The sequence below is a fragment of the Mastacembelus armatus genome, chromosome 16, assembly GCF_900324485.2.
Source record: "Mastacembelus armatus chromosome 16, fMasArm1.2, whole genome shotgun sequence".
Taxonomy (NCBI): Eukaryota; Metazoa; Chordata; class Actinopteri; order Synbranchiformes; family Mastacembelidae; genus Mastacembelus; species Mastacembelus armatus.
The window spans coordinates 3,586,373-3,598,751 of NC_046648.1; the positions used below are offsets into that span (position 1 = coordinate 3,586,373).

The 12,379-nt window shown below is 40.9% G+C and overlaps 1 protein-coding gene across 2 annotated transcripts; it reads right to left on the reverse strand.

Annotated features, from left to right (window-relative positions):
* Positions 1 to 2,107: 2,107 nt before the first annotated feature.
* On the reverse strand, positions 2,108 to 8,564 carry irx4a (iroquois homeobox 4a). Of its 2 annotated transcripts, none has more exons than XM_026293935.1 (5): positions 8,432 to 8,564; positions 7,321 to 7,572; positions 6,297 to 6,403; positions 4,161 to 4,471; positions 2,108 to 3,194 (listed from the first exon to the last, which is right to left on the reverse strand). In XM_026293935.1, the coding sequence occupies exons 1-5, from the start codon at positions 8,474 to 8,476 to the stop codon at positions 2,482 to 2,484; spliced, it is 1,428 nt and encodes a 475-aa protein (XP_026149720.1). In that variant the 5' UTR covers positions 8,477 to 8,564; the 3' UTR covers positions 2,108 to 2,481. The 2 variants fall into 2 exon arrangements, with proteins under 2 accessions (XP_026149720.1, XP_026149721.1); XM_026293936.1 differs by lacking the exon at positions 8,432 to 8,564 and adding an exon at positions 7,809 to 7,853.
* Between the last annotated feature and the right edge of the window lie 3,815 nt (positions 8,565 to 12,379).

The window sequence follows — 12,379 nt, forward strand, 5'->3', positions numbered from 1 at the left end:
TTTTTCAGAAAGTGAGATAAATCTGCCTTGACTAAGCCGCCTCACATGGGAGGGGGACGGCATACTGCTCTCAGTTATGTGTTACCTTTACTAAAAGCAAAAGGTATTCAGTTAAATGTCCCATCAGTCAGGCATATACCAAAGGCCTACATCTTATTCAAGTTTTAAACCTCTAATTGGTAACGTTTAAAAGCCGTTTAAGAGTGCCCTTTCTTCTCCCTTTTCTCATTTCCCATTTAATGTGTTGTGTCAAAGTCTATTACCTCAGTTGGACGTTTCTGTCCCTTAAGTTGAAAAAAAGGAAAAAAGGCAAGGGAGGTGGGTGAGAGAGAGAAGCAGGGGTGTGTGTGTGTGTGTGTGTGTGTGTGTGTGTGTGTGTGGAAAAAAAGAAGCCATCAGCTGAGGTTTGCTAGGTCGATAAAGCTTTTAGATTTGGAGATGTTTTCAGGGGGAGCCCATTTCCTGCGGCTAAGAGTTGTTAATGGAGCTTAAGGAATTATCTTATGACTCTCGGTTTGAGAGCAGTTTATTTCAGCCCGGACCCTGCTCCTGTGTCGGAGTGGCTGAATATGCTGCTGTCAAACCAGCTTAATGAAAAGTAACGCGTCGCTGATTACAGTTTTATTTGGTCTCTATGTAAAAAGCTCCTGTTAATTTACCATCGCGCTCCCTCTGTGTGTTCGAATTTGCCACAGCTGAATGATTTAGTTATAGCTGACTCCCCTCCTCTCTCTCCGTCTCTCTCTCTGCCTCTGCACACTGCCTCTCTCTCTTTAAAATAAAAAGCCACTTGGTTCGGGGTCTAATAAAATCTGTCTTCATGCTAAATTAATTAAATGTCGAGGCTATTTTATCCTATTAGGGGTCACTTTTCACTTTAAGCCTAAGTCTAATCTTCCTATCAGTATCAACGCGCATTTTTTTATTTTTATTTTTTACTCGCAGGCTAATAAAGAGACCCACATCAAGAGAAATGTGAAAACCCCACGTACACCTGTCAGGTATCTATCCCCTGACATTTATGTCTTTCCTCTATTTTATTTGGCGGTCATGTCAACTTTGCTTTAAAAGTGCTGCGAGGCAAGGTTATCCGAGCTAAATAAAAACATATATCCTGACTCCGATATATAGAAAATCCCTTTTGTCCACCACAGCACTTTCTTCCAAAGGGGGTGGGGGGTCTGAATCGTTTGTGCTTTTCCCATTAAAATTCATCACTAAAGCCCCCCCACCCCACCCCTCTCTGGCCCCCCTCTCACAGGACACACCGAGTCCCCCGAGAGCTCCACTTTCGCCATTACTGTCAAGTACCCTTGACTCTTTGCTTTTTGCCCTTTTATCTACAACAACAACTAATTCGAGTTCCTTTGCCCTTTTCACTTTCAGCCGACGTGCGCGCCTCTCCCGCAAAGCCCTTTCACTTTTCAGAGGGGGAATCAGCAGCCAGGCTGTTTTCTCTACGGTGCCTCTCCATCTCTAGGAAATTGAGGGGTTAGTGTCAAAACGCAAAGTCCTCACTTCAAATTATTTCGCAGGGCCTCCGTCTTGAACCCTTTAATGGACGTATGGCGAATAACTTACCCTTCTGACAGCTGCATCATGGACGCTGTTGAGATGTTTCGATAATATTATCAGGGAGCAGAGGGGAAATCAATAGCCTGGCATGAAATATGACTGCGAACATCCCAATTACAGCCTGTTTAGAGGGAATTAATGAGGCAGATCTTAGATGCTGATTTTGTTCTGTCTTGAGGCTTGAGCTCATTTTCTCGCTGTCACTAAATGAAAGGGGGTGTTTTCTGAAAAAGAAGAGGGTGGGAGATGTTATATCGCGCCTGTTTTAATGGGTTAAGAATGAATTGGAATGAGGAAAGTGCTTTATTTAACAGCAGCTCCATGTGTCCCGGTTGTTGAGCATTAGAAGGTGTTTTAAATGGAACAAATGCAAGAAAAGACAGGGAGACCAGCGAGGCCTGGAGTTAAGCACCATGGACAGCAACTCTCAGCCACATCAGAAACGCTCGTCAGAAACCGACTGCTTTTATTTAGTGAACAAAGCCGAAACACTCTCATCCACTTCCAAGGAGAGCTGTGCATTTGTGAGACTTCTTTTTTTCTTTTAACAGTGATACTCAACTGCTCAGACCTAAATAATATTTAATTACATTTGCATGCGCATAGTAAATGAAAATAAAACTAAAAATCATGTAAACCAAAGGCCTTTCCTCCCCCCAGGATGTAAACTTTTTAAGTCATACATTTCGATACGTTTTGTGCGTGCGATGAATCAAATAAGCCAAACGGATCCGGATATTTCACTTGTGTAACGCCAGTGTAACAGTATATAGTTACCGTTGCTTTAAAAACGAATCAAATATAACAGGGGAGAACATGGGGGGCGTAACAGGATTATTTCATCCGACTTTCAATTCAGCCACAAAAAGTTTCTCTTTCTGCAATGAAAGCGTCATTTTGGTTTTGTTAGGAGCAGAAAAGTTTGTTGATGCTTTTTGGGAAACTCATGGCACTGTCTTTGGAGGAGTCTTGGTGCTGCTGCAAGGCCGCCGCGCTCCTGTCAGCCTCCAGAATGGCGCCTTTGGTGTTCGTGGTCCAAGAGACGGTGGTGTTGGTCAGTGCCTGGCTCAAAGTGCTGTGCCTGAACAAGGGGTCGTGGAAAACCCCGTCCACCCAGTTTCTCAGGGTCGTGACCGGGGAGTCCTGCCTGTTGTCCAGACCGGTCACGGGTGAGGTAGCGGCGGGGGACGGGGTTAGGGAGGAGGGCGGCGGCTGGCACCTCAGCATACAGGATGGGTACTCAGTCTGGTTCAGGGACGTCGCGGTCTGGGCCAAAGACCAGATCCGAGGTTTGCCGTCTAATATCTGGTGACCTTGCTGCTGGGGCTGCTGATTATAGCACGCCTTTGCCTGCTGTCTGCTGTCCGGCTGGAAGTCATCCGGAGTCGTTTTCAGACAACTTTTGCTCAAGTCCTGCTCCCCCCCGAGAGAAACGGGGATGGCGATTTTTAGAGACGCGTCCTTGATGAGGTGCTCGGTGGGACAGTCGGCCGTCGTTGACATGTGTGTGTTCATATGGTATCGGTGCTTCAGCTCACACTCCGAGCTCTCAGACTCCAGCGTGTCGAAATCGTCCAGGTCGCTCAACTGAAGATCCTTATCAGGCCGACTCCTCGTCTCTGGGAAAAAGAGAACCGGCAAACGTGTCAGCGAAATATATGGTGTCATGAGTCTTGGCAAGGAATCAGATAATGGCAGTCACTCTGGAGTCAAACATTGAACTTGCAATCACACTTTTAAACTGCAGCTTTGACCTCAAGTCTGTGCTCATCATCAAAATAAGTAAAAGTCTCAACAGGAATAAATTCAACTTTAAAGTAGGTACATCGACTTGATGCACTAAAATTTATTCTCTAATTCTACTCTAAAAAGATCAAGTTAGTTCATTCAATCCGAACCTATAACTCACATCAGCTATGGAAGTTTACAAAAGTCAAAGCTGAGTTTTGTGGCTTGACCTTCCAGTGTGGCCTGTGTGGAGCTGACTGAGGCCTGTACACTGGAGTCTATTATGGCAGGCTGGTGCAGCACCTTTCAATAATCATAATAACACTGTTTAAATATAAATATAAAAGCTACAGAAAAACCAATTGCATGTCATTTGGTCCTAATCATCATTAGGAAGCACTACTTTAGAAAATCTAATTCTTACACTGGAAGCCATAAAAATCCAATGACAGACTTGATGATCACACCTGAGCCTGTTCTAATTTTTGCCCTCATCCACAGAGTGCAAGCAAATCAAAAATAATGTAGATTTTAAATTTTAGTGAAACTTATACAGTATAATCAGTATTACAATCATTATATTCCTCTTTGTTGCTTTTATTATTAGTCTAATTATCATTATCATTACAATCATCATTATCCTTCTGCAGTGTGGATTTAATCCACTGTTAAAGCATAAGTGAGGAGTGACTGCATTTAAAAAAAGAAGTGCAGCTTACTGACACTAATTGTATCACAATGTAATTGTTTTTTAAGCAGAAATGCGATTGATGTGCTGTTTTTAAATATGACCAAACTATTATGCATAAAACTTTACAGGTTTACTTTAATTTCGCAGAGCAACAAGAAACACTAACCATCATCGTTGTTCTCACTCTTTATCTGCTCCTCCTGAGAGCCATCCTCATCCTCGTCATATCTCTTCTCGTCCGAGCCCTTGTTTCTGGGCGGCCAGGTCATCTTGTTCTCCTTCTTGAGCCTCCGCCTGGCGTTTGCGAACCAGGTGGAGACCTGTGTCAGGGTCATCTTTGTGATGATGGCCAGCATGATCTTCTCGCCTTTAGTTGGGTATGGGTTCTTCCTGTGCTCCTGCAGCCAGGCCTTCAGCGTACTTGTTGTCTCACGCGTAGCGTTCTTCCGCCTTGTTCCCCCATCCATGGAACCATATCTGTTAATGAGAAGAACACAACCACAATGATAATGAGAGGGTAAATATAATACTTGATGCTTGTTGCATGGCAATTTCCAATGTGTTGCCCGAGCAGTTTCTCTCCTGACAACCATGACAAAGCCATCTGCTTCTTGGGATCTTCTTGAAATTATGCATAATATGCTTTGTTGCCTGACATAAACCTAACAGTTATAATGTTATAATTGTTATATAATAATTGTGTCAAGATGTATATATATGTGTATTAAAAATAAATACTGTAAATCCATGTCAGTTTAGAGACATAATTTAGAAATAGAGGATAGGGGAGGAGGTAAAAGGTAAACCACCCAGCTTTAGATGTATAATACTGTACATTATGTATTACACCTCATTGTGTGTGTACCGAATGGACATGCTATTACCATATAAAATACTTCACAAGGCTGACAAAATTAAAGTTAGAGGTGATTTTGTTACACACGACTTTCTTGAAACTAGTCAAGAAATCCAAAGCACATAAGCTATAGTGCCCAAAGCAGTTCTGCTCTAAGGAGCTCTTGGAAATGTGCAAATTATTCCACAAAATAATATGTTTTAGCAGCAATACTGCCAAATGTGTTTGAACCGTATGCATCTCTAATTTTCCACATCCTTTCAATGTATTACCTATTACAACCATTCTTAGTGCAGTATATGACTCCTTTTGCATCCTCTCCTTTGCCACAAACAACCATAAACTCACATTTAAAATGCACAGTGTTGATTTTCAATAAGCAGTGAGCTGTAAAAAAAGGAGGCTTTTATGAGGCCTCTCTTGCGTCGTATAGCTTAGTGCAGGTCAAGCGCTGCTAAGGGAATCAAAGGGAGAAGAGCGCTGCAATAGTCCTTACTCTATGTTGTTCCTTCATAGATAAAACAGACTGTAAAATTGCTTTATTGAGTGTAATGATGGGCCCACAGGTTAAAGGCAGGCACAGACAGAGTGGTAATGCTGTAGGTCTGCATGTTTATCTGAATGCTACTGATTATATTTTGTTTTAGATATAAACCCTTTTCTGTATGTGGTATTACTAGTATTTCCTTTATAGTATTAATCTGGATTTAGGTTGAATGGTGACAGAGGTCAGCTCTTGGGTTACGTGAACTCTAATTTTGATAAAGACTTATCAATATGACACTTTGTTCTGCAGTGTAAAATCAGAAATGCTTTCTGTTCCATCCCCTGCGATGTAGTTCTGTTAGTGCTCGCTTCTATAAAGTTGTCGACTCCACTCAAAGAGCATACTAATCACAATTTACATAATCAGGTGAATTATCATTCACACCCAATATTTTCACCATATGACACATTTCATTTGGATGTCATCTGATTATTGGGAAGACCTTTCAATATGGCAGGCATGCTCTTCACAAAACTGATGAGGCCTTATGTCTTGCTGTAGGGGGGCATGGCTCTTCTGAAGCAATTCACCCCATCAGGAAAGAAATGTGTCATGGGATGAAGGTGATCACCCATTGTTGCCAAACGTGATCAGAATGAGCTTGACCTGTCAGGGATGACTGATTTAATACTGGAAAACTCCCCCTACGCTGTAGCATGCAGTACCTTTTAACCAAATTTGACTCTTGTTCTTCTCATGGCTCTCAAAAGTCACTATAAACATGTAAAGCTTTGTAAATTAGAAGTTCTGATGTTTCCACCTGGACACCTTTCACATGTATTTTGCATCACTGTACTAAAATCCACTTGGATTAAAGTTCACTTGGATGCTTGCATTGATAATCAAGCTTCTTACTGTTAAAAACATATCAAGCACAGTTAACTGTCACAGAAACATACCTGTCATACTGATACTGTCCCAAAGTAGGATCATAAGGGTAGTACGCTGTCGCCTGGGTTATTCCCGCATGCGCAGAAGCTGTGCCATCTTTTGTATCGAATGTACCCTGCAGTCATATATGAAAACAAGTGTTTAAGAGTGGCACACATAGGACAACAGCTCTGAGTTATTAAATGACTCACCTGCTGCTAAAAAGAGCATATGCACAGCACTTATTTGTGTTGGCTGTTGATGAGGGTTGTAGTGCAAATCAGAGAATGACAGAAATACTCTTGTGCTAAGTGAAACATGGAACAGTAATATGTGCAAAGTAACACATAGGATATGTGTGACACATACATCATAGGTTATATATCACAAATGCAATGTCAAAACTTTCAAAATAGAAGTTTTCAAATTGAAACTAATAGGACAGTGAGTTAATAGGCTTGCTCAGTGGAGAGTTCAGGACAGGTAAGTTTATGAGATGGTTCTAGGAGGACATGCAGCACAGTATCCGCAGGTTTAATTATTGTAGAACAAATGATCTCTTAGTGAATGCAAATAGGTATTCTAATTACCCTTAGCATCACAATTCACACATAAAATCAACTGGAATAAATAACATTGTTGAACTTTGCAGGCCCATATAATCTTCTTAGAATATGTGTGAAATTTCATTTTAATACATTTTTATTATAATTTGTTATATTTTTATCAAATACTGAGTCTTCAAAGTCTGTTTGAATCAATTCGTTGTCAAGCCAAGTTGTTTCAGTAACAGTGGAATGATGAAATTAAAATCAAATATATGTGGGCTTATATATGTTCATATTTTTGTCTGAGATATCGCTTGACTACATCAAATACAGGATCTTTTAATTTACTTAAGTTGGTTTTAGGGAATTTAAGAAGAAATGCAATAAATAGCTTCAGTATTTTGCACTGAAGGGCGTAAAAAAGAGGAGAGGTGCTGCTGGCTCAAGTCTCAGCACCCTGCGGATCCATTAATCAATGCCAAGAGGGATCAGATGAAGGGCTTACCAGAGAGTAGAAAGCCGAGGCGTCCGTGCCGTATGTAACGTAATTCCCATAGCCTTGACCGCCGGTGTATGGGCTCCCGTACACGCCCAGCGCGGCCGCCGAGCTGAGCTCATGCCTCGCTGTGGCCAGTAGCCGGCTCTCGTACACGGGGCAGTAGACTGGTGTCTGCCCGGACGCCGCCACTCCGGAGTCGGCTATGGATCTGCCGGTTGACTCGCAGCAAGTGGTCAGAGAGTTGGTTGTCATGAGGAACTGGGTGGAGACCGAGAGAGAATTCATCATTTTAAAGTGATTTTTATACTTTATGTAGTGCTGCATTTAAACAAAGCCGATGCTAAGAGTCAGCACTCTCGATTTAAAGTTAGTTTATAACTTTGATATTTTTTTAAATGTCAAAGAAAATCGACAGTCTCCAGATATTCTACGTTATCAAAACTATTTCTTTTCTGACTGCAAGTTTTAAACGATTTTGGTTATTACGAACTAACCCAAGTTGTTCACCCTCGTTCTCAACATTTTTCAGAACATCTAAATTACAACACCGAATGACTTGTACAGACTGGTATTTGATGATGAATCACGCCTCATATTGCTGTTGTAATGTGCGCGTAAAATGGCCCGTCTGTTAACTTTGATCCAAATGAAACACATGCGTTACAAAGCGATACAACATGTTTTCCTAGCATCGCCTAGTAATACCCAAAGTAATGCCCAAATTATTGTCATGGCACAACGCCAAAACAAAACAGCAGCTGCGTTATGGCGCAAAACACACACAGCGTGTACAGAACAAGCTGGCATGTGTGTTCCAGCGCAGGGAAACATATGGTTGACAATACAGAGCGGCTATTATCTTGCAGAAATCAGTGATCGGGAAGTCGGGGGTCTCTTTGGTTTCACGTTACACTCTTCTTACCCCCTTTTTTTATCGCTGCAGGAGCACAGGTATCACTGGCTGTAACGCAACACCTTTCCGATAGCCGAAAACAGTGAAAGCGTCCGCGACTCTTGTGCGTAAAAGGATCAAGCTTAAAGAGGTGGATAATCAATCGCTGCAATAACAAAAGTAGAACAACCTATTAACTCAACAAATGTAGTTACATGAACTTACTTGTGGAGCAGACGAATAGGGATATCCAAACTGTGGATATGACATGGTAGAGAGGTCCCCCAATATCCAGAAATAAAGCGAGACTGAAGGTCTCCACTCTAACGCAGGCTGCGGCTCTGTTTTGACTGTACCAATTGATTGGTAAGCACAGGCTCCTAGGATGCTTATAGGGCGAAGCAGAGTAGCATGTTTAATTTCTGTAAAATGCCCCCCCACTCAACCGCCTTTTAACAGAAAAAAACAAAAAAAATAATTAATTAAGAAAATCGTAACTCTTCTTTTTTTCTTTTTTAAAAAACTCTATTGGGAATAAACAAATGAATTAAGGCAACATGAGCTATCGTTGACTAGAATAATCACTTTGTTGTCAGATACATATTTTTGCCTTATAAAAAAGTAGTATAAAAGACGTCAGCAGCAGAGGCAGGTTGTTTTAAACGGCGGTGACTCTGACGTCAGAAGTTTCCCACTCTAAAAATGACCAGACTGTAACTTTAATATGCATTTTCTTTCTGAGGATGACGACAAAACCACAGGAACAATCCAACAAGAAAATCTTTCAGAGGAATCAAGAGAACAATGAATTTAAAAAAAACGATATGGCAGAGATGAATTCGCAGTCCCAATCAATCAATTAAGCCAATCATTGACTTGAATATGCGAAGGCATGTATCAGTTTAAATGCACTCGTCTCTCATTCCTCCACACTGATGCTAACCAAATGAGGAAATAACTGATCATAAACTAATTAGGAAAAAAATATTTTCATCCTGAGCAGAGAAATAATCCCTCCAGGCTACAGGGAAAATGTACTTAGATACAAATGCATTTAAAAATATTCGTATTTGGCTTTAAACTAACAATCACCCACTTAAAATAGATCATCCTTTGGTTTCAGGCTGTGCTCAAAATCCCAGTGGCTCTTCAAAATTGTTTAATAATATGTAGGAAGTTTGCACCTCTCAACATGAACTTGACACATGTGCTCAATATCTATCTATCTATCTATCTATCTATCTATCTATCTATCTATCTATCTATCTATCTATCACGCTTGTTTTGATCAGGTGGGCTCCTAAAACTGCAGTAACCTGAAGCTTCCAAAACTGGTTCGCCACAGCACTAAGCACCGGTGCGCACTACTTTGCTTGGAGAATCCCGGGTTGAGACATGTGGATAGCCCCGGGGGTCACTCCTCAAATTAATGATGATGTACTCCTCCTCCTCCTCCTCCTCCTCCTCTCCTCTTCTCTCCTCTCCAGCTGGAGCTCTGCCCGCCGGTGACAGGTCGATTGAGAGTGATTGATGACTATCTAGGGGACCGGGGCCAACATAATAATATGATACCGGCACCTTGCAATAATTGCTCGCTTTCATTTACAGATGAAAGAAGTAATAAAGAGCTATAAAGACGAAGTTGCTTCTGTTTCGGTTAAGTAACTTCTACCTCGCTTTTTTCTGCTTTATTTTTGGACGTAAGGTGGGGTGGGGTGGGGGGGCTCTATAAAGTGTCTGTTCTTTCATTCATTTTGACAAATTGAATTATAGGGGGTTAGTACCTCCAAGCAAATGGCCGTATTAAAGCTGTGAACAGGGGGGTTGGGGTCAAAAGGGATCAGCCAGCGCTTTTTAATTTGCATTAACTCTAATGCCACCTTAACATTAACAACCCGCCGGAACCATTCAACCGTGCACTGACTCACATCTCTCCCTCACACACACACAGACACACACTTAAGCGCAGCTCTGTTTGGTCCTATTAATTTAGACGTTTCGTTTGTAAAATCAACTTTTCTTCATCTAACACTCAGTGTATCATGACAGGCCGAGACTAAATGTATTTTCAACCTCACGCCCAGTGGAAGACAGAGAAAGTTTTGACGTTGATTTTGGGGATGGTCTGAGCGCACCTGACGCACACGCACTACTCAGCTCTTTGCATGCACCTCTACTCTTAAGGAATTAGGCCGCAGTCAGTAAAAAAAAATCTGATAGACACATTTACTAAACTATACTGCCCACATGCTCCCTTCTCCCCTCGGTGTATACCTTTTCATTATCCACTGTGTTACCCAGTGTTATCCAGTGCCTATAATAAAATATTTAGAAACACTAGTATATGCTTTTAGACGGAAAATGAAGGCGACGGCAGGCGTTCATGCTTGTTTAGCGTTTAAAGATTAAAAGAGAAGCTTCTGTTTTTTTTTTTCTTGGGCAGATGTGGAGAAGCAGGGATGTTCTGCATTTTAAGTGGAGCAAGAGAAGGGTGCTATTCCAGTTCAGGACAAAGGGGCTGTGTTTATTGCAACAACCAGTTATTATCAGTTCTAAGTTCTAAGTTGAATGATTTAAAAGTGATTGTACATAAAGTTTAGGATAGATAACAGTGATCAGCCGTGATGTAATGTAGGAGCATCCAACATGTACAACAGGAAACACAAACCTACTCTTTATAAATGATATTAACTAATCAGGCAGTTATTATCAAGGTACGACAATTTAAATCTGGAGTCATAAATGGAACCATAAAGACCTTCGACATGTCTGTATTGTTCTTGAGATTTTATGTTCATTTAGTTGTGCCTTCAAGTTTCAGATTGTGGCTTCATGTCATGAGACTTAATCTACTGCAATCTCAATCATAACCCTGTTGCACTTTGAAGTGTGCATGCTAATTTGCATCTCCTTTCCAACTAAACTCATATTAAAAAGTTCCCCAGAAACATTGTAATCATGAAGGTGTCACTTTCCTGATAATCTGTCGTTGATTAATGAGCCAGGAGAAGGTGAGTGCACAAGTGCCTCTGTGTGTGTTTGCGTGTGTGTGTGTGTGTGTGTGTGTGTGTATGAAACAGAGACAGAGAGAGAGAGAGAGAGAAAGAGGTGAAGGGAATAGGGAGAAATCCTCCCAGCATTTCAGAGTAGCACAGGCTACAGAACAAAGGTCACCTGTGCCAGTGATGCGCTAAGCTCAATATTTGACAGTTGATGTTAAATGTTTATGGATATTTCTGTCAATATTATTGAAAAACATTTTTATAGGGTGCTCTGAGAATTAATGCAGTTATTAACAATGGCCATAACTGTTATGCCACAGAGTATTGTTTGATGTATTAACTGTAACCCTGACGTATTCTGAGGTAATCTCAGAATATATTTTAAAATATATAATCTTTTTAATAGCTGGACCTATTATGAGGATTTTGACACTGAAGGAAGAAACACTTATCTGTTAACACTTTAATATTCCATCATAACTTAAGTTAGCACATAAATATTAGGCATATCCTGGTATCAGAATGGTAGTTGCAGTCTGTATAATAAGGGTTAAAGACAAGGTTTACTGTAAAGTCGTTCTTGTCTAAAGTGGCTGGCTCTTCTTTGCCATAGGGACGAATTGCAGAGTAAAAAATATTAATATAATTTTCTTTGCTTATTTACCTGTCATTTATAATTTCACTTTCAATGTTTTTGTTTTAATTCTTGCCCGAATGAACAGTTTATTTTCATAGATTAATGTTCTTAAAACAAAATCTGTGAACAATGTGCTGAGTTTTGGACCATGCTGAGGGTTGGGTGAACACTGACACAGGAAACTTGCTTGAATCAGTGTGGTTCAATGGTAATGCTGATGTTGACCTGCTATGCACAAACTCCCCCGAGTGGGTTAGCATCAGGTGAAAGAACTCAGTGTACTGACTTATCCAAACTGTGCTGTTAACCCTATTTTTTGTATCTTTTATCTGTCATTTTTTTGACCCAGTAATTAAAACAAATATTTAGCTGTGAGAGCATGGAATCATAACACCTCTGCCCTGGATGGTCGTATTTCTTTGCTTCCTAAATGCTCCAGTGCTCATATGTCTTTGGTTCACTCTCTTGTGCTGTATTTTGAGTTTACAATGAAGAAACCCAACCTGACCTCAATAGTTGAAGACAGCTGCACAG